A 27,060-nucleotide genomic window follows, 5' to 3' on the forward strand; every position below is an offset into this window, starting at 1 on the left:
TTATAGCTTTAAAATAACCCATGCTACCATAATTAAAACCTATGTATTTTATTTGCTCGTTTCTCGGTTATGACAACATTTAAATGTTGTCCCTATCACGATGTATGGCGCCAATATTTTATTTGGAAATAAAGGTGCATTTTTTCCATTTTGCATCCATCACTATTTACAAGCTTATAATTTTAAAAAATGTTCGTAGTATACCTCCTTCAAATGTATATTTAAAAAGTTCAGACGCTTAAGTAACTATTTCTGTCGTCTATTTTAATTTTTTTTTTCCATTAAAAATTTTATTTGGGTCATATTTTGGTGTGGTAAATACAGTTCATTTTTTAATGTTATTATATGTGTAAATTGCAATGTAAAAAAATGTTGCTGTAGTTTTACTATTTGGCCACAAGATGGCCAACTTAAGTTTTTTCTCTCCTTGTGCTTCTCGCTAAGCGGAAGCACAAGGGGGACGCAGAAAATTGTATGTGCAGAAAGACTGAAGCCTCTAGTAAGAGCGCTTCGGTTTTTCTGCTGGGGACACGATCGGTGATCGGGAACCATGTTCCCGTTCACTGATCCCAGGGCTACCGGGGGCATGGGAGCGCGGCACCGCAGCCGCCCGGACGTGAGCTTCACGTCCGGGTGGCAGAAATGGTTAATTGGTGAGGTAACAATTTTTAATTCTTTTCTTCTGTACAGGTTCACTTTAAAGGATATCCGAGGAGATTAATAAAATACAGTTTTACTTACCTGGGGCTTCTTCCAGCTCCTAGAAGTCACGTGTCCATCACCACAGCTCTGGTCTTCTCTCAAGTCCTGCTGGCAGCCTTTGAAGTATTGCTGACCCCCAATAGATCGGTGTCTTCTGCACATTTGATACTTCAGAGGCTGCCAGCGGGACCCGGGAGAAGACCGGAACTGTGGTGAGGTACACACGTGACTTCTAGGCGCTGGAAGGAAGCCCCAGGTAAGTGAAGATGGATTTTAATAGTCTCCTTTAAAGTGAACCTGTACTGAAGAAAAGAAAAATGGTTATCAATTAAGGTGTGTAGAACTTCCCTATGTATGTTAAGCTCTGTAAAGTTGTTTTTTTTTTTTTAAAGGTCAGAACAATGGTTCCTGTCCTGTGCAGTAAAATATTCTGGTCTGGCTGGCATTAAAATAGTTTCCTGCCTGGAATTTCTCTTCAAATAATAGTAGCAATTTGAAAATGTTGTTGTGTGGAGTTTCTAGTAAAGGAAGTGAAACATAACCAATATGTGTTTACTTTAATGTTGACCGATTATATGAACATTTTTCTTTTTCCAGGGCTCCCAGCTCTGTAGCCACGGTCAGTGGGTCACTCTTCCTGCACCAATGGACACCATCAATGTTCATGTTAGAGGAGGCTACATTTTGCCTTTACAGGTAAGGCTGGAAAAGAAATAAAGAAGTAACATACTGTCATCGTAGAGCATGAAGATAAGTTAGGTCACCTGATGGGACTTTCAGGGGGACTTTGTGATATTTATTTGATGGAGTGTTTCAGACAGAAACCGGTATATTCCCAAATCTAGATGTCACCTCGCTACCTGGCTTAAGGCTGTACTTAATGTACCCCTGACCCGGTCACAGCGCCATTCCCCCTCTTCTTCTCAGTTGTAATTTTCAATTAAGCAGAATGTCGGTTATGGGCAGCGAGGAAGTGGCAGTTCTTCCCTCTCTGCTCATCCTTAATTCCACCCACCCCACTAGCCGCTTTAGTTCCAGATATGAGTCACTGCACACAGGGGAGCTGCTCTGTGCGGGGGCTTGAGGTAATTGAAGTCGAATATCCTTCTGACCTCAATTACCACAAGCCCGCACTCATCGCTGATCCTCTGTGTGCAGTGAATCATATGTGGAACTAAAGCAGTGAGTGGAGTGGGCAGAATTAAGGACGGGCGGAGAGAGGAGGAAAAACCTGCCACTTCTTCCCTGGCCAAAATTCTGCTCAATTGAAGGTTACGACTGAGCAGAACAGGGACCGGGAGGGTGCTGGAGGGGAGGAGGATGGAGCTGTGACTTTTAAGTAATAAAGCAGTATTAAAAAGCACTATATATAGAGGGGGCGCACACAACGGGTCAGGGGTACTTTAAGGGACCGTTCAATCATGTTTTTGGAACTACACCAGGTTGGAGGACTATCCTCTCTCCCAAACACTGCCCCCCCCCCCCCCCCCCCCCCCCCCATGGTAATGGTTGGTACATTTTTGGTGAAAGGATAGGATTGACAGGCCCTGCTTAAAGCTAAGGATCAAACTAGTAGTTTACATCATATGGTTATGTGGTAACCTGGGGTGAGGGAATACATCTAACTATGCATATCCTTTCAGTGCTCCATTTTAGTATACAGTTTAGAGATATAGGCCCATATGCAATTCACTCTCTCCTAATTTTCCTCCTAGTAGATCATCTTTCATCTATGGTTTAAAATAACTTTTCAGTACTTTACTTTTCCACCTACTTTTTGGTACTTTTTATTTTGTACTCACTTTTGTGAGCTACTGTATATTCCTATACAGCTGTATTTCATAATCCAATATCTTCCCTATTCATTGTATCAGAAACTTCATTTTAGTTTTGTTTTAAACAGAATAATTGTTCTAAACCAATTCATGCAGTGAGCCAACTGGTTAGTAAGCCCAATGGCCAGAGAGGCTAGTTATGTGATAAGGATTTTTCTTACAACATACAGTATATAGGTTTTACATTATGTGGAGGTACTTCTTCCTTTTGAGGTACTGAGACGGAGAAAGATATTTTGAAGGGAACAGCATAAACTATGCATTGTGGTCTGAACAGGAGCCCCTCCGGTAAGCACAATACAATACACGTGTTCGGGTGTGGTGGAGGCTCACGGTTTACCGTATCAAACTATGTGGAGTTCTTCCCATGATCAAAACAGGTTGTAACATTGTGTGGGAAGCTGCTGGTGCACCCAGAAAGGAATCTCTGTACAATAATGAGGGTGGTAGTGATTTGTAAACTAACACGCTTTAATTTTTTTTACATTCTAAAATTCTCACTCTGAACTCTAGATTTCTTTTAGATTTATCTCTTTGGTTCTGATGCACTGCAGCTCTAGAGACTTACCAAAGGAGCCCTTTGAAGTGGAGGACACACTATGATGAGATTAGGAACTGGGACACATATTGGAGGGGGACATTAGCAAGCAGGATTCAGCTGTACTGTAGAGTACTAAAAAGCTAAATTACACTTTTGGGGGTTACTGGAAACACTTCATGGTGTATTGAAAGACTGGTGTATACTGGTGAAAAACGGATGGGTCACACTTCAGGAGGCCTGAAATCTACAACACAAGCACTAGAAAGATTGGCAGGATATTGGCAGACTGGGATATGTTTTGGGGGGGCACCGTAAAAGTGAGGAACAATTTGGGTGGTTCTCACTTTTGAGGGAGCTGAAAAGCTGAGTACACTATATATACACATTGGGGAGGGTAGCACTGAAAACATGAATCCTACTTTATGGTACCAAAATTAGAAACTGAAGACCTCTCCAGTGTCTCTGCATTGTAAGTTGAGGTGCACTTTTGGTGGGTCTTCTAAAACTGGCTCACAACATGGTTGGCACTAGAAAGGACAAAGGGTCCAAATGGCAGAGCCTACACATTTCTGAGGGTGGACCGGCATCATCCTCTTATTGCCTTGGGATCTCTGACACTCAGGTGCTGGGGTACATTCTGCAAAAGTAGCAAGTCCTTTTGAGGTAATCAGGCATGATATTTCTTTGAACACTACAGGTCATCTCTTCAGTTTTGTACTTTTCAACTACATTCATACGGTATTTGCAACATTACATCTTCACTTATCAGTTTATCAGCTTTGCAGCAACAACTGTGGTATGTTATTACTGTAAGCTGCATGTAACCTAATAAATATATTACCACTGACTATCCTTTTCTTTCAGGTACCGGGTTTGACCACAGAGGAGACACGAAAGAATGGTATGGTCCTGGTTGTGGCACTCGACGCAGAAGGATTTGCACGAGGTGACCTTTTCTGGGATGATGGAGACAGCTTAGAAACCTTTGAAAGGAGAGATTTTACACAAGTTCTCTTTATTGCTGCAAATGTAAGTTCCATTCCTATAAATACATCTCAAGGATATTATATCGTTAAAGCACACCTGGCAAAAATCGGTGCAATATAAACTGAGAAAATAGTAGAAAAAATATCCTAATTTGACTACCTTCATTGAAAACTACCATATATACTCTGCTATAAGTCGAGAAATTTTGGACTGACTCAAAGTATAAAAGAGGGGGGGGGGGGGGGGTCGCCTTATACTCGAGATAGTCCAAAATTTCCCCACTTATAGCCAGGAATAGGGGAGGCACCTTTCTCTCCCCTTTCCTGTAATACAAAGCAGACAACTTACTGAAAATCCCCCTCCCTCCCACCACCACGCAAAAGAGCCTCTTGTCTCTATCTCTCCCCCCTGTGTAATAGCTAAAGTGGAAGCTTCTCACTCACTAATCCATCCCAGCGCAACTCTCTTCTCCCTGTATTCACGCTGGGCTGTGTGTGCATCAGCTCACAGCTACGGGTCCCGATGTCATGTGACTTCATGTATCACATGACATCGCTGTAGCTTATACATACAGCCCAGCGTGAATACAGGGAGAAGAGGGCTGCGCTGGGATGGATTAGTGATTGAGAAGCTTCCACTTTATCGATTACACAGGGGAGAGAGATAGAGACAAGAGGCTCTTTTGCGTGGTGGTGGGAGGGAGGGGGATTTTCAGTAAACTGTCTGCCTTGCAGCGCCGCCTGGGTATCTCAGTGAGTGATGGCTTCTGCTTCAGAGATCACACAGAGGGGGGAGAGGTAGAGAGCAGAGGCCTCTTTGCATGGTGGTGGGAGGGAAGGGGGCTTTTTTAGCAAGCTGTCTGCTTACACTGCTGGGAAGGGGAGACAGGGGATAGCTATTGCCCACAAGTGACTGCACAGGCAGGGGGACACAGGGGCCACACAGCAGAAGCCACACAGCCAGTGGGACACAGAGGACACACTACTAGAGGGGCCACACAGCCAGGGGTACAAAGGGGCCACACTGCTAGAAGGGCCACACAGCCCTTAACTTTGCTGTACAGACTTGTACTTGAGTAATTAATCAATTCCTGTTTAAAAGGGTCAAATATTGGGGTCGACTTATACATGAGGTCGACTTGTATCCGAGTATATATGGTACATGTTCAGATCCTTAACTCTCTTAGGCCTAGTGCACACCAAAAACCGCTAGCAGATCCGCAAAATGCTAGCAGATTTTGAAACGCTTTTTCTTATTTTTCTGCAGCATTTCAGCTAGCGTTTTGCGGTTTTGTGAAGCGTTTTTGGTGTAGTAGATTTCATGTATTGTTACAGTAAAGCTGTTACTGAACAGCTACTGTAACAAAAAACGCCTGGCAAACCGCTCTGAAGTGCCGTTTTTCAGAGCGGTTTGCGGTTTTCCTATACTTAACATTGAGGCAGAAATGCATCCGCAATCCAAAATCTGCAGCAGCCCGGGAGTATGCGTTTCTGCAAAACGCCTCCCGCTCTGGTGTGCACCAGCCCATTGAAATACATTACCCTAGCGGATCCGCACCCGCAAGCAGATCGCAAACCGCAGCGGAAACGCTCCGGTGTGCACTAGGCCTTATTGTTCAGTGAAGCCGCCCATTACATCAAAGAAAACCTGAAAGGAATTCAGAGGTGAAAAATAAAATGTGGTTCTACTTTCCTGGAGCTTCTTCAAGCCCCTAGAAGTTATTTGTGTCCCTCGCTGCAGCTCCAGTCTTCTCCAGAGTCCCGCTGGCAGCCTCTGAAGGTTCAACCCAGGTGGGCAAATTCTCGCGTGGGGCAGACCCATGCATGCACAGAAGACGCCAACCAATTGTAATGATCGTGAATCTGTGATCCTTCAGAGGCTGCCAGGGAGACCAAAGAAGACTGGAGCTGCGGAGAGAGACACAAATCACTTCTAGGGGCTGGAAGAAGCCCCAGGTAAATAAAACTATTCACTTTTCACCTCATAAATCCTTGAAGTGAGAGGTATAAAGGAGGTGCCATCTTCATTCCTTTATAAACAATGTCACTTGCCTTGACTTTCATACTGAGCTTTAGGCTTTAATTGTTTTTTTGAGTCATACTCCTGCAACGCAAAACAGAAATTTGTCTTCCTAAAAACAGAAGGTATTTGCGTTTCCCTTCCGTTTTTAAAGGGCATCTGAAGCCAAATAAAACAAACAACAAAAAAAACGGAATCCCCGCTAAGGAGAGGGAAGGCTCTGGTCCGACAGAACCTTCCCGTTTCCCTCCTAGCGCTATCGTTCCTGCATTGGCTCCCCTGTTAGCAGTCTCCGACCGATGGGTCAAAGACTGCTCTCTGCCCTAGTAGGGTTGCACCCGAAGATGGGCCACTCCGTACTGCGAGCGTGCTCACTCGCTCATGCGCAGTACGGAGCGGCACATCTTTGGGAGCACTCTGGCTCCTGGAGACTTCCAAAGCCGGGAGTATCCTGTGCAGGTGCAGCAAAGATTCTCATACTGCGCAGGACGCTCCCGAGGACACGTGCGGCCACACAGGTACAGTGGCCACTGACTGAACAATCGGCCAAAATGAACTTAGCTGCGGTGGAGGACGGTAATTTCGTTTGAGTACCGGCGTGGGCACAGGACGGCTGCAGGGGGCTGGTAGAAGCTCCACGTAAGGGCAATTTTTTTTTTTTTTTTCTTATGCAGTTAGTTTAGGTTCCTTTTAAGCACTTGTGATTTAAAAAGCTCTGTATAAAAGATAGAGCACCCACATAGCATAATACATTGGCAAGTTCTTTCAAAATCACAAGCGCTTAGTAAATGCTCTTGTAGTGTGAACCAGCTCTTACTGGGAATGCATAGTTCATATACTCACACATATGCAGTACAAACACGCTTGTTCATGGCTGTGGGGTCTTCAGGTATACCGGGATATTTGAAACTGAGACCGGGAGTAATGCTGGAGGGCAAAAGAGCATTAAGTGATATGAAAAACTTATAGCAGCAGTAATATTTGTTTGATTTTGAAGTTATTTGTTCAGGTTTGCTTTAAAGAACAACTGTAACGAGGGATATGGAGGTTGTCATATTCTTTCTTTACTTTTAAGCAATACCAGTTGCCTTGCTATCGTTCTGATCCTCTGCCTCTAATCCTTTTAGCCACAGACCCTGAATAAGCATGTAGCAGTGTTTGACATTGTCAGATTAGCTGCATGCTTGTTTCTGGTGTTATTCAGACACTACTGCAGCCAAATAGGTCAGCAGGACTGCCAGGCAACTGGTGTTTAACCACTTCAGCCCACAGGGTTGTTCATTTTTTTGGCATCTGAGCAACTTTCACCTCCTATTCATTTGCCAATAACTTTATCACTACTCATCACAATGAATTGATCTATATCTTGTTTTTTCCGCCACCAATTAGGCTTTCTTTGGGTGATACATTTTGCTAAGAATTATTTTATTCTAGATCCACTTTAACAGAAAAATTAAGAAAGAAATGGGGGAAAAAAAATCACTATTTCTCAGTTTTTGCCCAATTATAGTTTGAAATTAACACATACTACCGTAATTAAAACCCATGTATTTTATTTGCCCATTTGTCCCACTTATTACTCCATTTAAATTATGTCACCATCACAATGTATGGTGCTGATATTTTATTTGGAAATAAAGGAGAATTTTTTTCAATTTGCGTCAATCACTATTTACAAGCCCATAATTAAAAAAAATAATAATAATATACTCCTTTGACATGCATATTTAAAAAATTCAGACCCTTAGGTAACTATTTTTTTTAAAAATTTTAATTGTAATTTTATTTTTATTAAAAATGTTAGGAGTAATTTTTGGTGTGGGAGGTGAACAACTAATTTTAAATGTAAATGCATTTATTTAATAAAAAAAAAAATGGATGTAGGTGTAGTTTCACTATTTGGCCACAAGATGGCCACAGTCAAAAAGTCCTGGAAGCGCAAGATCCCGCTTCCAGGAAGCATTAGGTGGACAGGAAACTTTTTTTTTTAACGCAGAAAAACCGCAGCCTTTGATAAGAGGCTGATGTTTTTTCTGCGGGGGCTTCGATCAATGAATGGGAGCTATAATCCCATTCATTGATCGCTGGGCTAACCGCCAGCAGCAGGAGTGTGCACAGCCTATCTGGACGAGAATGTTCTCTAGTGGATAAAGAGACTACTTACCGTATATATATATATTTTTTTCCCTGGCAAAGTATGGCTGATCCTACTGCTTTAAAAAGGATCTGTACTAAGAAAAATTGCTCCTGGGGGGTACTCACCTCAGGAGGGGGAAGCCTCTAGATCCTATCGAGGCTTCTCCTGTCCTCCGACTTACAGCGGTCTTGCTGCAGGTCCAGGAATGGCAGCCATGTAAATATTTACTTTCCCGGCTCCAGCGCAGCTCTCTGCTTCGAAATAGGCGGAAAAAGCAGATTTCTTTCGGTCCGCTCTACTGCGCAGGCACAAGTCTCCTGCACCTGAGCAGATCCGACTGAGATCGGCTATTTCCGAGCAGAGAGCGGCAACAGTGCCCCCGCTGGAACAGGGAAGGGTAAATATTGCACAGCCTGACCAATTGTCGGATGTGCTTTCTGTGGGCCATCGTGAGACCGCCGTGGGACACAGGAGGACGGGGGAATCCTTGATAGGATCCAGAGGCTTCCCCCTCCCGAGGTGAGTACCCTCCCTCAGGGGCATTTTTTCTTAGTACAAAGTCTCTAAGTTCTCTTCAGTTGCTGTAATTAAAGTGGACCTGAACTCAGAACGTACTCTCTGCTCTTAAAGATACACAACAGCATAATAATCTTTAAAGGGGCACCATGGGGAAAATTTGTAAAATGTGTGCAGACAAATAAGAAATACGTTTTTCCCAAAGTAATATGAGCTATAAATTACTTTTCTCCCATGTTGCTGTCACTTACAGTAGGTAGTAGAAATCTGACAGAAGCGGTTTTGGACTAGCCCATCTCCTCATAGGGGATTCTCAGCAAGGTTTTTATTCTTGATTAAGATCTTTCCTAAAAAGGATTTAAACAATGATGCTGGCCAGCTTCCCTGCTTGCTACAGTTTTTTGGCAGTTGGACAGAGCAACTGCCATTCATTAAGTGCTTTTGAAAATAAAAAAAAAATCCCTGAGAATCCCCCATGAAGAGATGGACTAGTCCAAAATCTGTCGCTTCTGTCAGGTTTCTACTACCTCCTGTAAGTGACAGCAACATAGGAGAAAAGCAATTTATGGCTCATTTTACTCTGGCAAAAACATTTTGTTTGCACATATTTTCAATTTTAAAATGTCTCGCCATAGTGCCCCTTTAAAACAAAAAATATTTCTTTGTGCAGATTTATTTTAGGATTTGTATTAGCTGTAACAGCTTTTACTTCCTGATTCATGGAAGCAGACATATTTAACACCCTGTGCTTACAAATGAGCTTATCTGCCATCTCTGCCGTGGCAGTCAGGTGCCACAGGGGAGAGATCAAATAACGACGAGGGGGAATTAAACAGGCTCTCTAAATACATACAGGGGGCATTTATCTCTGTTTTCCCTCTGTCCTGTGCAAGAGGTGAGGTCCACTTCATGCCATAGGGTGAAGGGTTAAAATGCAGACACTCCTGCAGTGCGCATGCTTCCGCGGTGTGTATGGGTTTTAGCAGATTAGACTTTTATAAATACCGTATTTGCACTACAAGTGCACAAATAGGACATAAAGATCCATTTTGCAGGAAGTAGTTAATGTGCTTCTTTCTTATAAACCTCGGTGTAATTTTTTTTTTATCTCAGAATGTGCTTCTAAGTGAAATACTGCAGCTCAACAGCCAAGCAGATGGCTTACGGCTGATTTCAGTGAATATTTACGGGATACCAAACCCTCCAAAGAAAGTGCTGGTTAACCAAGTGGCTACTGAAAATTTCTCATACAGAGAAGATACCAAGGTACGTTGCTATGTCTTTGTGAATACTATTTAGTTACAAATACAAAATGGCCACACTACAGGAAACCATGAATAGAAAACACTAACTTTCTGTAATGACATACTGTATGTACATAGTGTTCTTCTATGTCTATGACATTACACAGACATTAAACAACTAAAGTCCTTTGAAGTGTACTTGAGTTAAACTAAATGTTTAGATTTATACTTGCCTGAGGCTTCCTCCAGCCCCCTGTAGTCAGTCTGCTCGATTGCCATTCTCCCCCAGTGTGACCCTTTAAATTTTCTGACTGGCTCAAGCTCCATTGTGCAGGCGCAGTCCCCCAATCACGCTCCAGTTGCTGGGAGCATTCTGTGCATGCTTACGTTGCTAAGACCATAGCAGGTAATAGAAGTGTAGGAAGTAGTAAGTGGGTGAAGCAGAAAACAAATGACTGGTAGTGTAGAAAGTGGGGGGTGGTAGTACAGTAAGTGGTTGTAGTGCAAATAGTTGTCAGGGGTAGTACAGAAAGTGGGTGATGATGTAAATCATGACTATGAACTACTTTCTGCACTACCATCACCCACTATCTGCATGGTCGTCAACCTGCTATCTGTACTATCACCACTACCATCACAGATAGCAGGTTGACAGCCATGCAGATAGCTGGTGGTGGCAGTGCAGAAAACGGATGACTGATGCAGATAGCTGGTGGTGGTTGTACAGAAAGAGGGTGCAGAGAGTGGATGACGGATACAGCTAGCTGGTGGTATTTTTCAGCTGTTATCTGTGATACAGACAGCTGGTGGTATTAGTGCAGACAAAGGTTTCAGTCACCCGCTATCTGCACCCTCTTTCTGTACTACCACCACCTGCTATCTGCTAGGCAGAGCGGGTGTAGTAGTGCAAAAAAGAGGGTGCAGATAGCAGGTGGGGTTAATGCAGAAAGCGGGTGACAGTGATGCAGATAGCAGGTGGTCACACCAGTCGGCTCTTTTGCGCATATGCGGCCCCTCAACGCATGCGCAGAAGAGCCGACTGAGCCAGATTACCGGCACCAATACCATGCGAACTGAGGCACTTAAGAGGACTGCAAAGGATGCATTGGGGCTTATGGGCCTGGAGGAAGCCCCGGGCAAGTATAAAATCTTTTGCTTTGCCCATCTCAGGTACACTTGAATGTTAAGCATTGCTAGTGGGGAGGGTTCAGTGTGAGAATAGGCTTCGCTGTAGTAAAATCAGTACTTAATATTGCTTTTACTGTTGTTATTTCCACTTTAATAGTAGACTATCGGTAAATTTAGTGATATTCTAGTATCGGCTTTTCTATGCGCCCAAATGTCCGAGCACCCTTTTTTTGATGTACACCTTGTTGCAGAAAACGGGTCATTGTAGTGCTGAAAGTAGGTGACTATGATGCAGATAGCAGGTGGTTGTAGTGCAGTAAGTGGTGATGTCTTGGAGATCGTTGTTGTTGGTGGTAGTAGTAGTAGATAGAGGGTGCTGGTAGTGCAGAAAGCAGGTGACTGAGGCAGAAGGTGGGGGTAGTGCAGAAAGTGGGTGACTGTGAGGTAGCTAGCGGATGACTGGTGTGCAGATAATGGATAACAGATCTTTTCTTACATGTTCCCTGGTGTTAGTTGATGCCTGGATGCTCTGTGGGTAGTGTACCAGCTGCTGGATAAGGTGACATTCCCACCTCCCCCATACTTCTGTCTTGCAAACTCATGCAGAGCAGAGTCTCTGCAGAAGACAAGGGCATCCTCTTCCTGCCAGGTCCTGCTTCCCCCAACAGTGCTGCAGATAGTCACACAGGGGCAGAGCTACACCAGTCAGGATGAGCGGGGGCTGGAGCACATGTGCCAATACGGAATACAGGGGGGGGGGGGTTGTGGAGGAGGTGAATCTGGGAGATGATTCACACAATAAGCTCTTTAAAGTGACACTGAAGCGAAAAAACCTTATGATATAAATTGTATGTGTAGTATGAATAGTTAATAGAATATATGTAGCAAAGAAAAGTCATTTTTAGTTAGTTTTTTTTCTAATAGCACTGCACCAATTTGTCTTATTTGCAGTTTGCAAACCACACTCTGCATTTTAAACTATTAAACAGAGCAGAGCTAATGACCCTTAGAACTTCCTTGCAGGGAAAGGAGTTAAACTTACCCGGGGCTTCTAATGGTCCCCCGCAGATGCCTTGTGCCTGCGCAGCCACTCACCGATGCTCAGGCCCACTTCTGGAATTTCTGACTTTAAAGACGATAAACCACTGCACCCACCCTCGCTCCTGCTGACATCACCAGGAGTGTATTGCACAGGCCCAGTACGCTCTGCGACTGCACAGTACGCTCCTGGTGACATCAGCGAGGACACAGCCGTGCAGGTGCAGTGGTGTTCCGACTTTAAAGTCAGAAATTCCAGAAGTGAACCGGAGGCGGGGCCGGAGCATCGGTGAGTGGTTGCACGGGCACAGGACGTCTGCGGGGGACCATTAGAAACCCCAGGTAAGTTCAACTTTTTTTTCCCCCTACAGTAGTCCTTTAATAATGCAAGAATGTAAAGTATGGCTATAAGATAAACAAACATATTAGATCATGTAATTATATTACATTTTCTATTATCCATTTCATTATTTATCTATTTTCCTTGTAGGTTTTAACAGTTGCTAAACTATCCCTGCCCATTGGAACCCAGTTTACAATCACGTGGTCTTGATTCTGCTTGAGGAAATGTGAAATAACAGAAATACCGGTTGTGTTTTCTCTGGTTCTGCTTTCTTCTATGTGGATCATACTATAGATGTAACGACCGGATAAAAAAACAAAAACCCTGATCTTATGATGAGGTTACATCAGCTGAGGTCACATCATATTAGCACTGCTCAGGGAAGGATTTTCATGGTAATATGTTATGTACCTCGGCGATGTTAGGATTCTTTTGTTTGCTATTGAACTCACAGTTTAACGCACTGTTAAAATTCTTGTGAAACGTCATAACTGTACTTCTAGAGATTTGGGCTGCTGAGGTGTGGAGACCATAAAAGAAGCGTGTGTAGTTAGAGCAGGGTTGGACAAATTACAGAGTTCAGAAGCTTCACTGACAGGAGTTAAACCTGGGACACACTGAAAATCGCAAAGCACAATCCTTAGCACTTTGTGTCAGGGATTTGAGCTGCGGTTTCCGGCTGACTTTTTTTTTTTCCCAGTAAAGTCACTGCTGATCTACTTACTGGGCAATGGGTAATACGATAGTAGAATATCAGTAATTTTTACTGATATTTTACTATTGCTAAAACTTGTCCTATTTTTAATTGAAACCTCTCCTATCGGTGCTCAACCCTAGCCGCCCCTTTCCCCTCCATATCCTAAAACCAAGGTTGCCAAATTACCCCCTAGGCTATTGCCCCAATTAACATTGAGGTCTATAGGGTGTCCATTTTGCCATAGCACCACTGGCACCCAAATTGCCTGCTTGGGCGTTGGCTGGCTCCTGAGGTTTGTCCAGCTAAGAGTTAGGCCTAGTGCACACCAGAGCGTTTCGGCTGCGGTTTGCGCTCCGCTTGCGGGTGCGGATCCGCTAGGGTAATGTATTTCAATAGGCTGGTGCACACCAGAGCGGGAGGCGTTTTGCAGAAACGCATACTCCCGGGCTGCTGCAGATTTTGGATTGCGGATGCGTTTCTGCCTTAATGTTAAGTATAGGAAAAGCGCAAACCGCTCTGAAAAACTGCACTTCAGAGCGGTTTACCAGGCGTTTTGTTACAGTAGCTGTTCAGTAACAGCTTTACTGTAACAATATCTGAAATCTACTACACCAAAAACGCTTCACAAAACCGCAAAATGCTAGCTGAAACGCTACAGAAAAAGAAAAAGCGTTTCAAAATCTGCTAGCATTTTGCGGATCTGCTAGCAGTTTTTGGTGTGCACCAGGCCTCAGAGCTTATTTAGGGTGGGTTAGAGTTAAGTTAAATGGAGCTGGAAAGTCGGACGCGCCATAGGCCGTAACGTGAATTATGGCTATAGTGGCACTCACAGTAATTTTGGCGTTGTCAAAAGGCTTTAAAAACTGTGTAATTTCCCCAACCCCCCCCCCCCCCCCAGCCTCAGCTGGCACCCAAATTAAGTATTTCCTGGAGGGTCTAAACACCCATCGAGAAATAGGTTAAGGTTAGACAATGGCTTGGAAGACTCTGGCTTGGTGGTATTGGTAAGGATTTAGATATACGGTAGTTTGGCTATAGAGTTAAGCAAAGTGGGTGAAATTGGAGATGGGTCATGGGGGCAACCAATGGATTTTGGAAATACAGTAGTCTCCAGATATTTCTTATTTGTTTTATCAATGGTTTTTTTTAATAAGTATGCATTTTTTAGCAGCCTATAGCTTTGGAAGTAATGATTGATTTTCAGTTTTAACATGAATTCTTCAATTATGCACTGCTTTTTATCATTTGTTTTGTTTGCCAAGGTTTATGACAGGTGCACTTTAATGAAACTGCTAAGCAATATTGCATGTATCGGTTAGCTTGCCAATGTACAACATTCTATCTAGAGTCAAACAATATAATGAAGTTCAACCTCTGGTAAACTCAGATTGCTGCTGTTACCACTGAAAAGAGCTGCTTGGTTTACAAATGTTCCATGGGAAGTTTTGTGCAGCATATACGGGTTTTATTGTAATTATTTATTTACATTTGGCCTTCACATCTTTTAATTCATCACTTGTCGTCCTGCTGATCAATAAACTTTTGGAATTGTTTTACTTTAAGTCTGGTTTCTTTCTTTCTGGCCATTTTATCACTGACAAAATACATTTAGATAAATGCTATGGTAACTGCCTACAGTCTGCCATGGAGTGCATTGTTTTATTGTAAATGTAGAATCTCTAATAACCTACAAGCTGTATCAACTAATTTACACTGTAAATTTGAACAGACGCATCAATGTCAAGAATAAAATATACTAAAATCCATTTAAAATGGAGGTAGTGGTGGACTTACCTTCCCAAAAGTAGACAAGAATCTGTTGCTTTGGTCAACAATCGCTTTATCTGAATACTCCACAATGCAACACGTTTCACTGTACAATCCTGCTTCATCAGGCAAATATCTGAGTAAGAGGCACAAACCAATTTTTGGCTAAGTACATATAGTTGTAAAATTAAATAGTTAATGAAACCCTATGGGCCCGTTCTTACTTGGACGATTTGCGCTAATTGCCGCAAATCGCCTAAAACGCTAACGCATAGCCTGCACCACTTTCAGGCGATTTCCCGGCGATCGCGTTTCAGTGCTATAGAAGTGCTAAACGCGATCGCATGAATGGCATATGTGTTAATCGCACAAAATCGTCATAGCGCTAGCGCTTTGCGATCAGCAAATGTGAATGGGCCCTTAGTGTGGCTGGTAGCATTCTGCCATGTGCGCTTCTGTGTTTTTCTGTGTGTCTATGGTTGTGCTTGTGCTTTTAAAACAAACCTTTATGGGGAAAAATACAGCATCACATTTATTTTGTAAAACACATGCATTTTCCCAGGGGTGTTGCCAAGGTTTTTGTGGCACCAAGCCTAGGTATGTAACCGAAGGCTAACTATCCATCTCCAGTATAGGTAGCCAAGGTTTCCCCCCCAGTAACACACACACACACACACACACACACACACACACACTTGAGGTCAGTGGTACGTAGCTTCTTGCTGCCTCCCCATTCCCAACACTCACAGGCCTGCATATCAGAATCGACCTGAAGAAATGAGAGCAGCAGACAGTAACCGTGTGGCACACTTCAGATGTGGAAGTGAGGTCATTGCTCGTTTCCTGCTTTTGAAGTGTACTCCCTGGTCACTCTGCCACGCTCCCCTCTGTTCACGTTGCTGCTGATCTGAGCTGTATGAGTGAGTGACAGGGAGGCTGTGGCAGCCACACAAGTCACTGATAGGGCAGCCCTGGCAGCATCAGAGGCCCCTGCTGTGGGTGTGGCCCCAAGCAGCCGTTTGGTTTGCCTGGGCCAACCAGCACCCTTGCATTTTTCTATAGGAAAGCAATGTATGTGAATTACATGCGATTTGCATACAGTATGCAGGAAGAAACTACATAATGAGCAATTTTACCCACATTGCAAATCACAGAGAGCTGCGATTTACAATGCAACCCATAAACTTTCAGTAAAATGCAATTTCACATGAGTTTTGATGATTAGCAGCTCCACAACCTGTGATTGTATGTGTGTATGTACCTTAAAGGGCAACTGAAGTGAGTGATATGGTGACTGCCATATTTATCTCATTTTAAACAATACCAGTTGCGCGGCTGTCTGATCTATTTGGCTACAATAATGTCTGAATCACACCAGAAACAAGCATGCAGCTAATCTTGTCAGAACGGACAATGTCTCCTGAACTGCTGCATGCTTGTTCAGGGGCCATGGCTAAAAGTATTTGAGGCAGAGGATCAGCAGGGTAGCCAGGCAACTGGTATTGCTTAAAAGAAAATAAATATGGCAGCCTCCATGTCTCTCACTTCAGTTGCCCTTTAACCTTTTAGCAGATTCAAATGAAATGCCTTGCTTGAAGCTGCTTTTGCAGTGGCAGCCTCTGTCGGGATAACTTTTTTGGCTGCCTAGCGCAAACAATCAAGTGCGTAGGAGTAAGAAGCTATATTTACCAGTTCCGGGTGGTTTCTTCTCTTCCTCCACCGGCAGCTCTAAACTCTCTGCAGGTCTTCTGGGTACCGATCACAATATGGCATGTGATCAGGATCCAGGAGACACGTGTCAGCGTTACAGCGCCACCTGGTGGTGGAAGAGGGATGATGGAAGAGACTCTTCCATCACCCCTCTTCCACCAGTAGGTGGTGCTGTACAGCTGACACTGTCTCCTGGGACCCAATCATGTCATACCATGTGATTGAGAACAGCCAAGATGCCGGTTGCACCCACCACTGTACATGAACGTACTTGCAGGTCCAAGTCCTCTCCCTTCCGGGGATTGCAGCAAACTGGAAATCCAGAAGATGACCCAGCCAAGCACCATCAGAAAAGATGTATTAGGGCCCGTTTCCACTATCGCAAATCTGCATGCGTTTTCTGCACGCAGATTTGCATAACCAATACAAGTTAATTAGCTTGTTTCCACTTGTCAGGAGAACAGAGTCTTTCTGTGCAGGAAAAATCTGCACGCCATCAGAATTCGCACACCGCAAGGTGGTGTGCGATTCGCAAACAATGTAATTCATAGGAAATTCGCATGCATTTTTGCTATGCGAATTTTCCATATGAATTTGCATACGTTTTAGCATAAAATCAATGTAAAAGCACACAGGCACTGGCATGGTTAAATTCGCATACTTACTGACATACAAGAATTTGCATCCGCATGCAAATTCTCTTTCCGCTACGATTTTTCACTGCACAAGTGGAAAAGGGCCCTGAAGCTCTTTTAGGCTGGTTTCACACCAGGACGTTGCGTTTTAGGGGACGTTAAGGTCGCATAACGTGCCCCTAACGCAACGCCTGGTGCTATCTGGTGTGGACGTCGGAGTGAGCAGCGTTGTGCAGCTCACTCTGGCGTCCATGATGCCATGATGCGCACTCTTGGACGCATGCGGCATCACATGGTCCCGCCCGGCCAATCGCCGCACAAAGCGGCCGCTCCAGGAAGTAAAAAACACTGCATGTCACTGAGTGCAGTGAATATTAACCACTTGCCGACCGCCCCCAGCCGATGGGCGGCTGCAAAGACTGGGCCCAAACAACCGCAATACGCCCATCAGCGGGGGCGGCTGCGGGAGTGGCTATGCGGCGATCGCGTCATTCGTGACGCGATCAGCCGCCGGGGACTGGCTCCGCCCACCGCTCGTAGTAACCCGCCGGCCGTTCAGAAGCGCCGGCGGGTTACTAGCACCCGGATCGCCGCATTTACATTGTATAATAGGCTTTGTAATGTATACAAAGCCTATTATACTGGCTGCCTCCTGCCCTGGTGGTCCCAGTGTCCGAGGGACCACCAGGGCAGGCTGCAGCCACCCTAGTCTGCACCCAAGCACACTGATTTCCCCCCCCCCCCTGCCCCCTGATCGCCCACAGCACCCCTCAGACCCCCCCCTGCCCACCCCCCAGACCACTGTTTGCACCCAGTCACCCCCCTAATCACCCATCAATCAATCCCTGTCACTATCTGTCAACGCTATTTTTTTTTATCCCCCCCCCCTGCCCACTGCACCCTCCTGATCACCCCCCACCCCTCAGATTCTCCCCAGACCCCCCCCCCCCCCCCGTGTACTGTATGCATCTATCCCCCCTGATCACCTGTCAATCACCCGTCAATCACCAGTCAATCACCCCCTGTCACTGCTACCCATCAATCAGCCCCTAACCTGCCCCTTGCGGGCAATCTGATCACCCACCCACACCAATAGTTCGCCCGCAGATCCGACATCAGATCACCTCCCAAGTGCAGTGTTTACATCTCTTCTCTCCTCTAAACACCCACTAATTACCCATCAATCACCTATCAATCACCTATCAATCACCCCCTATCACTGTTACCCATCAGATTAGACCCTAATCTACCCCTTGCGGGCACCCAATCACCCGCCCACACGCTCAGATTGCCCTCAGACCCCCCTTTATCAATTTGCCAGTGCAATATTTACATCTGTTATTCCCTGTAATAACCCACTGATCACCTGTCAATCACCTATCAATCACCCCCTGTCACTGCCACCCATCAATCAGCCCCTAACCTGCCCCTTTGCGGGCAATCTGATCACCCACCCACACCAATAGATCGCCCGCAGATCCGACATCAGATCACCTCTCAAGTGCAGTGTTTACATCTCTTCTCTCCTCTAAACACCCACTAATTACCCATCAATCACCCCCTATCACCACCTGTCACGGTTACCCATCAGATTAGACCCTAATCTGCCCCTTGCGGGCACCCAATCACCCGCCCACACCTCAGAACGTCCTCAGACCCCAGCCCTGATCACCTCGCTAGTGCATTGCTTGCATCTATTTCCCCCCTCTAATCACACCTTGAGACACCCATCAATCACCTCCTGTCACCCCCTAGCACACCTACCCATCAGATCAGGCCCTAATTTGCCCCGTGTGGGCTCCTGATCACTCGGCCAAACCCTCAGGTCCCCCTCAGACCCCCTTCCGATCACCTCCCCAGTGCATTGATTGCATCTATTTTCCCCTCTAACCGCCCCCTGAGACACCCATCAATCACCTCCTGTCACCCCCCTAGCACTCCTATCCATCAGATCAGGCCCAAAACATCCTGTCATCTAAGAGGCCACCCTGCTTATGACCGGTTCCACAAAATTTGCCCCCTCATAGACCACCTGTCATCAAAATTTGCAGATGCTTATACCCCTGATCAGTCATTTTGAGAAATTTGGTTTCCAGACTACTCACAGTTTTGGGCCTGTAAAATGCCAGGGCAGTATAGGAACCCCACAAGTGACCCCATTTTAGAAAGAAGACACCCCAAGGTATTCTGTTAGGTGTATGATGAGTTCATAGAAGAGTTTATTTTTTGTCAAAAGTTAGCGGAAATTAGATTTTTATTTTTTTCACAAAGTGTCATTTTTCACTAACTTGTGACAAAAAATAAAATCTTCTATGAACTCACCATACCCCTAACGGAATACCTTGGGGTGTCTTTCTAAAATGGGGTCACTTGTGGGGTTCCTATACTGCCCTGGCATTTTAGGGGCCCTAAACCGTGAGGAGTAGTCTAGAAAACAAATGCCTCAAAATGACCTGTGAATAGGACGTTGGGCCCCTTAGCGCACCTAGGCTGCAAAAAAGTGTCACACATGTGGTATCGCCATACTCAGGAGAAGTAGTATAATGTGTTTTGTGGTGTATTTTTACACATACCCATGCTGGGTGGGAGAAATCTCTCTGTAAATGGACAATTGTGTGTAAAAAAAAATCAAAAATGTGTCATTTACAGAGATATTTCTCCCACCCAGCATGGTTATATGTAAAAATACACCACAAAACACATTATACTACTTCTTCTGAGTACGGCGATACCACATGTGTGACACTTTTTTGCAGCCTAACTGTGCTAAGGGGCCCAAAGTCCAATGAGTACCTTTAGGATTTCACAGGTCATTTTGAGACATTTGGGTTCAAGACTACTCCTCACGGTTTAGGGCCCCTAAAATGCCAGGGCAGTATAGGAACCCCACAAGTGACCCCATTTTAGAAAGAAGACACCCCAAGGTATTCTGTTAGGTGTATGATGAGTTCATAGAAGATGTTATTTTTTGTCACAAGTTAGCGGAAATTGATATGTTTTTTTTTCACAAAGTGTCATTTTCCCCTAACTTGTGACAAAAAAAAAAATCTTCTATGAACTCACCATACTCCTAACAGAATACCGTGAGCAGTAGTCTAGAATCCAAATGCCTCAAAATGACCTGTGAATAGGACGTTAGGCCCCTTAGCGCACCTAGGTTGCAAAAAAAGTGTCACACATGTGGTATCGCCGTACTCAGAAGAAGTAGTATATTGTGTTTTGGGGTGTATTTTTACACATACCCATGCTGGGTGGGAGAAATATCTCTGTAAAAGGACAATTGTGTGTAAAAAAAATCAAACAATTGTCATTTACAGAGATATTTCTCCCACCCAGCATGGGTATGTGTAAAAATACACCCCAAAACACATTATACTACTTCTCCTGAGTACGGCGGTACCACATGTGTGGCACGTTTTTGCACCCTAAGTGCGCTAAGAGGCCCAAAGTCCAATGAGTACCTTTAAGATTTCACAGGTCATTTTGCGACATTTGGTTTCAAGACTACTCCTCACGGTTTAGGGCCCCTAAAATGCCAGGGCAGTATAGGAACCCCACAAATGACCCCATTTTAGAAAGAAGACACCCCAAGGTATTCCGTTAGGAGTATGGTGAGTTCATAGAAGATTTTATTTTTTGTCACAAGTTAGCGGAAAATGACACTTTGTGAAAAAAAACAATTAAAATCAATTTCCGCTAACTTGTGACAAAAAAAAAAAAATCTATGAACTCACCATCCTCCTAACGGAATATCTTGGGGTGTCTTCTTTCTAAAATGGGGTAATTTGTGGGGTTCCTATACTGTCCTGGCATTTTAGGGGCCCTAAACCGTGAGGAGTAGTCTTGAAACGAAATTTCTCAAAATGACCTGTGAAATCCTAAAGGTACTCATTGAACTTTGGGCCCCTTAGCGCAGTTAGGGTGCAAAAAAGTGCCACACGTGGTATCGCTGTACTCAGGAGTAGTATAATGTGTTTTGGGGTGTATTTTTCCACATATCCATGCTGAGTGGGAGAAATATCTCTATAAATAGACAATTGTGTGTAAAAAAAATAAAACAATTGTCATTTACGGAGATATTTCTCCCACCCAGCATGGGTATGTGTAAAAATACACCCCAAAACACATTATACTACTTCTCCTGAGTACGGCAATACCACATGTGTGGCACTTTTTTGCAGCCTAACTGCGCTAAGGGGCCAAAAGTCCAATGAGCATCTTTAGGCTTTACAGGGGTGCTTACAATTAGGCACCCCCCAAAATGCCAGGACAGTGAACACACCCCACAAATGACCCCATTTTGGAAAGTAGACACTTCATGTCTTCAGAGAGGAGCATAGTGAGTCCGTGGCAGATTTCATTTTTTTTTGTCGCAAGTTAGAAGAAATGGAAACTTTTTTTTTTTTCTTTTTTTTGTCAGAAAGTGTCATTTTCCACTAACTTGTGACAAAAAATAAAATCTTCTATGAACTCACCATGCCTCTCACTGAATACTTTGGGATGTCTTCTTTCCAAAATGGGGTCATTTGGGGGGTATTTGTACTATCCTGGAATTTTAGCCCCTCATGAAACCTGACAGGTGCGCAGAAAAGTCAGAGATGCTTGGGAAAATTCACTTTTGGCACCATAGTTTGTAAACGCTATAACTTTTACCCAATCCAATAAATATACACTGAATGTTTTTTTTTTTTATCAAAGACATGTAGCAGAATAACTTTCGCGCTCAAATGTATAGGAAATTTTACTTTATTTGAAAAATGTCAGCACAGCAAGTTAAAAAAAAGTCATTTTTTTGCCAAAATTCATGTCTTTTTTGATGAATATAATAAAAACTAAAACTCGCAGCAGCAATCAAATAGCAGCAAAAGAAAGCTGTATTAGTGACAAGAAAAGGAGGTAAAATTCCTTTAGGTGGTAGGTTGTATGACCGAGCAATAAACCGTGAAAGCGGCAGTGGTCTGAATGGAGAAAAAGGCTCTGGTCCTTAAGGGGCGAAAAGACTGTGGTCCTCAAGTGGTTAATTAGCCATGTGTCTGGCCGCTCTACGCTCCTCCCCAACATTACTGAGCATGTGCAAGCAGTCTAACGCGGCTCCGCCGCGTGTAAAGTACTGCATGCAGTACGTTGTCTTATGGCGCAGCGTTACAATGTAACGCAACGTGGGCACTGTGAACAGCCCATTGATTTTTCATTGCTGTGCGGTGGGGTGCGTTACAGGCTGCTCTAACGTGCGCCTGTATCGCCCCACTGTGAAACCAGCCTTATTCAAGGCAGGCAGAATACAGCACAAATGAGGGAAAATGCATTAAAATAGCAACATTTCGGGAGGACACCCTCCCTTTGTCAAGCCTGCAAAGCCTGTAAAAGCAGCAACCAATCAAAATGCAAACAACCAAAACACATAACAAACTAACAAGTAAAGACAAAACGCAAAAACAGGGCTAAAATATTCAGGTCTCACAACTATAGCATTAATTGCTCTACTGCTATATATAAAAAAAAATAAAAAAATTAAAGCATAAACATCAGTCAGTCATGCACGGAAATAAAAGGCGACCCAGCGCTACCGTCTAATAAAAAAAAATCCCTCACTTTAAATACAAGGTCCCATACCATGTGATTGGAACTGACCTGCCGGGAATACATCGCCGCCGCAGTGGAGGAAGAAGAAAAAGCGGTCCAGCCGCCTGGACAGGTATGTATGGGAGCTCCCTGCCGCCACACACACTTCCCCAGCGGCAGGAACAGCCAAATAAGCTGCTAAGGGGTTAAAGAGGCACTCTAGTGACATATAGTAGAATGTAGTAAATTATTTAGAACTAGTAAAAAGGCCCGTCCGTTAAAAAATGGGCCCTAGGTAACGACCGCTACTACCCCTGCATCGTGCGCACAGACGCATCCCGCTCGCCCGTTCCCCACCACTGTCCGCAGTATATGCACACAGGGAGATGTTGCTTGCTTGGCAGTTGGAAAAAAAAGCTGTTATTTCCCACAATGCAATGAGGTTCACAGACAGCACACTGTCAGGTATGGAAGCACAGACACGGGCACAGGAGGACGCAGACACGGGTTTTATTATATAGGAGATACCCATTTTATGTACATTCTCTTGATTTCAGCATCAGAAACTTTATATATTTATACAGTATATGGCATGTAGCCCCACCCTCCCAGTGATGCTTAGCCTTGGCTGTTTAGCTATGCAGGTTTTTCTCTCCCCCTTCCACCTGCTACAAGTAAAGATTTCAACACCTGTGATACATTTCAGAATGTAACAAATCAAAGTGAGAAAAGATTTATATTACTTATAAAACTATTTCTCCCGTCCTGGTTTTGTTCTGTTTACAACCTGGAATTAAAATGGATATTCATTTGGATTTTACCACTTAGATACAACACAATGGTTACAATTGTTCCAGTCACATGTTGTGTGTATAAAGTACCGGTTATGCAAGGCTCCCGACTGCAACACCACTAAGCAAGCAGCATAAAGACCATGGAAGAGTGAACAGGTCAGAGACAGCTGTAGAGACCTGTAAATCAGAGTTATTAGAGTGAATATGTCACACCATTAACTCTGTTACACAACAAATGCAGACTATAGGAAAACTTCAAACCGGAAAGAAAAACCTGTACATTATAAAAATTAAAACACACCTGAAGTGAGATGTATATGGCTGCTAACACATTTATTTCCTTTTATAACAATGCAGATTGCCTGGCTGTCCTGATGATCCTCTGTCTCCAATATTATCCATAGACCCTGAACAAGCAGGTAGATCATATGTCTCTGACTGAAGTCTGACTAAATAAGCTGCATGCTTGTTTCAGGTGGGTGATTCAGACACTACTGCAGCAAAAAGAGATCATCAGGCCTGCCAGGCAACTGGTATTGTTTCAAAGTAAATAAATAGGTTAGCCACCATATCTCTCTCAGTTCAGGTGTACTTTAAATAGTACTACCGGTGCCCAAATTTGCATTTATACACAAGTTCACACCTGTGCACGATGCTGGACACAGGGATATACCATAAAAACACATTCTCAAGTCTCACTGTACACAGATGTACACACACTGTATTCACACACATCTGTAAACCTAATAAGGAAAGCCATGACCAGGTGAATTAAGTTGCACATGCGCACCTGTACACGGCATACGAACGGCCAGAACTGGCAATTTGGCAAGTCCTGGCATCTACAATTCACTCCCTTGCTCATCCCTCCTGCCCATCTCCACCACAGTGATCTAAACAAGTCCAGTGTTCTCCCCAGAATTGTTTTCCAGCCGGGTGGCATGAAAAAGTAGCCGGGTGGGGTGCGAGGGGGGAATGCAACTCTGCTTACAGAATAAAAAGAGGATGAGGAGGCAAGCCGATGTACCTGCTAAGTACACACAATGCAATTTCCGGACAGATTTATTGTCAGATCGACAATTTTCAACATGCCTGATCTGATTTTCAGTTCACTTCTATAGGAAATCGTGCAGAAATCAGATAAGACACGTTGGGAATAATCGATCTGACAATAGATCTGTCAGAAAATTGCATTGTGTGTACCTAGCAGATTGTTTCAGATTAAGGTGCTCAGGTCCCTTTTTAAGCAGACCTGAACAGAGAACTTGCTCTTTGCTCTAAAAGATGCACAACAGCATAACCTTTAGGGCCCGTTTCCACTACACGCAGATTCTGCATGCAGAAAACTGACTCCAATGAATGTCTATGGGCCTGTTTCCACTGAACGCGATTTTTCTGATGCAGATTTCCCATAGGCATTCATTGGAGTCAGTTTTCTGCATGCAGAATCTGCGTGTAGTGGAAACAGGCCCTTAAAGGACAACTGTAGTGAGAAGAATATGGAGACTGCCATATTTATTTCTTCTTAAACAATAATTGCCTGGCAGCCCTGTTGATATATTTGGCTGCAGTAGTGTCTGAATCACACCAGAAACTAGCATGCAGCTAATCTTGTCAGATCTGTCAATATGATCAGAAACATCGGATATGCTGCATGCTTGTTCAGAGGCTAGGGTAAAATTATTAGAGGCAGGGGATCAGCAGGACAGCCAGGCAACTGGCATTGCTTATAAGTAAATAATTATGGCAGCTTCCATATCCGTTTCACTTCAGTTGTCCTTTAAAGAAAAACATTTCTTTGTTACAGCTGATACAAATGCTGCAATAAATCTGCAGTGGGTCTACTTCCTGCTTTCTTGTAAGCAGACATGTTAACATTCAGTGCTTTTCAAATGAGCTTCTCTGCAGTCATGTGACACTGAAAGAGATCAGATTAGACAGGCTAAACTGTGTAAATACAGGGTGCATTTCTCTGTTTCCTTCTCTCCTGTGCAAGAGTTCAGCTCCACTAAGTGTCCCCAGTGTGCAGGGGGAGGGGCAGCACTACAGACACGATACAAAGCTGGGGCCAGGGGGAAACACACACAGCAGGAGACAAGTGTACAGGGGGCTGCCTTTTTACAGACAGATGCTCTGCATGGCTGTGTCTCCTCTGCCCCCACAGCAAATAAATAAACATGCAGAGGTGTGAAGGGGCATCACTTCTCCTGATCTCCGTGTCTCCCTCCAGCTGGATTAAACGTGCAGCTGCCGTTTTCAACTACACAGGCATGTTGTTTACCTGCAGTCTGGAGGAGAAGGAGAGACTACATGAGCCGCTCTGAGGCTGTCCCGGAGACCCACGTGGCTCTTATCTCACTTCTGGAAGCTGCTGCTGTAACGGTTTTTTTTTTTTTTTGCTTTACTGCTCTCTCTGTTTTCATTCACGAGAGTGAGAGGCACCGTAATAAAATACATCCTAATACTCGGAGAGCAGAAGGGAGAATCGGAACAGGAGTCCCGCCCCTTACAACCCGCCCAGCCAATCCCTCCCTGTCTCACCAGAACACATGAGCTGACAGGCAGAGGAGCGCTCCTGCAGTGTAGTGTCAGCCTTTGCTATTGTGCGAGGCTGGCGCTGACTGAAAGCAGGCAATGGAGCGCTCCTATGTGAAGTTTACTAGAAGCTCCAGGCAAGCACATGACAACAGGCGGGCGGGGCTTCAAATCAGCCGGGCGGCCCGCCCCCTTAATTAGCCCTGGGGAGAACACTGAAGTCCCTTTTAATGCTGGGCATACACGGCTTGATTTTGCTGCTCGATCGATTCCGCAGGCGATTCTCTTATCTACCGCTCGTTTTTCTTATCTTTCTGAATTGTCTTCAATGCGGAATCGAGCAGCAAACGATCGGGCGGGAGATCGGACATGTCAGAAATTATCTATCAAGCCATCTAAATGGCTCAGAATCGAGCTGTGTATTCCCAGCATAAGAGCACTGGAAAGCTGAAGCAGGGACATGGATAACAAGAAAATCTCCACTGTTTATATGGCTCAGTGCTGTCCAACTTCACGGGCCTTTTTTTTTTTTTCAGACCCCATGGTGGAGGGCCGAAGGTTCTTGCTAGAGCCGCAGACCCCCCACCCCCCCGGGAGAAAAAAAAACATGGGGGTTCCGTTGCGAGTAGAGCGTAGCGCGCCGCGCCGAAAAATGGGTGTGGCCATGGACCAGAATGTGGGTGTGGCCACAGGTGGAGACAAATTTACATGAACTTAGCAATGTGGGACATTAGATTAGGACAGTGGTGGCGAACCTTTTGGAGGCCGAGTGCCCAAACTGCAACCCAAAAGTCACTTATCTCTCGCAAAGTGGCAACAGCAATTTAAACTAAATACTGTACAAACGTTTTAACTCATACATGAACATTA

At 44.4% G+C, this 27,060-nt stretch overlaps 1 protein-coding gene and 1 long non-coding RNA gene across 2 annotated transcripts in view; one reads left to right on the top strand and one right to left on the bottom strand.

Moving 5' to 3' along the window:
• Positions 1 to 14,743, top strand: part of LOC137542003 (lysosomal alpha-glucosidase-like) — an 84,018-nt gene extending 69,275 nt beyond the window's left edge. Inside the window, exons 17-20 of the mRNA XM_068263594.1 lie at positions 1,300 to 1,398; positions 3,943 to 4,107; positions 9,851 to 10,003; positions 12,638 to 14,743. Of these exons, the coding sequence (XP_068119695.1) occupies positions 1,300 to 1,398; positions 3,943 to 4,107; positions 9,851 to 10,003; positions 12,638 to 12,700 (480 nt within the window). The 3' untranslated portion in view covers positions 12,701 to 14,743. The remainder of the gene's footprint in view (positions 1 to 1,299; positions 1,399 to 3,942; positions 4,108 to 9,850; positions 10,004 to 12,637) is intronic.
• On the bottom strand, positions 1,241 to 26,142 carry LOC137542004 (uncharacterized). The gene is made up of 5 exons (XR_011025322.1): positions 25,937 to 26,142; positions 14,982 to 15,090; positions 6,928 to 7,011; positions 3,920 to 4,061; positions 1,241 to 1,404 (listed from the first exon to the last, which is right to left on the bottom strand). It is a non-coding gene; the product is annotated as an uncharacterized lncRNA (long non-coding RNA).
• Between the last annotated feature and the right edge of the window lie 918 nt (positions 26,143 to 27,060).

The sequence above is a fragment of the Hyperolius riggenbachi genome, chromosome 12 (assembly GCF_040937935.1).
Source record: "Hyperolius riggenbachi isolate aHypRig1 chromosome 12, aHypRig1.pri, whole genome shotgun sequence".
In the NCBI taxonomy this organism is placed as follows: domain Eukaryota; kingdom Metazoa; phylum Chordata; class Amphibia; order Anura; family Hyperoliidae; genus Hyperolius; species Hyperolius riggenbachi.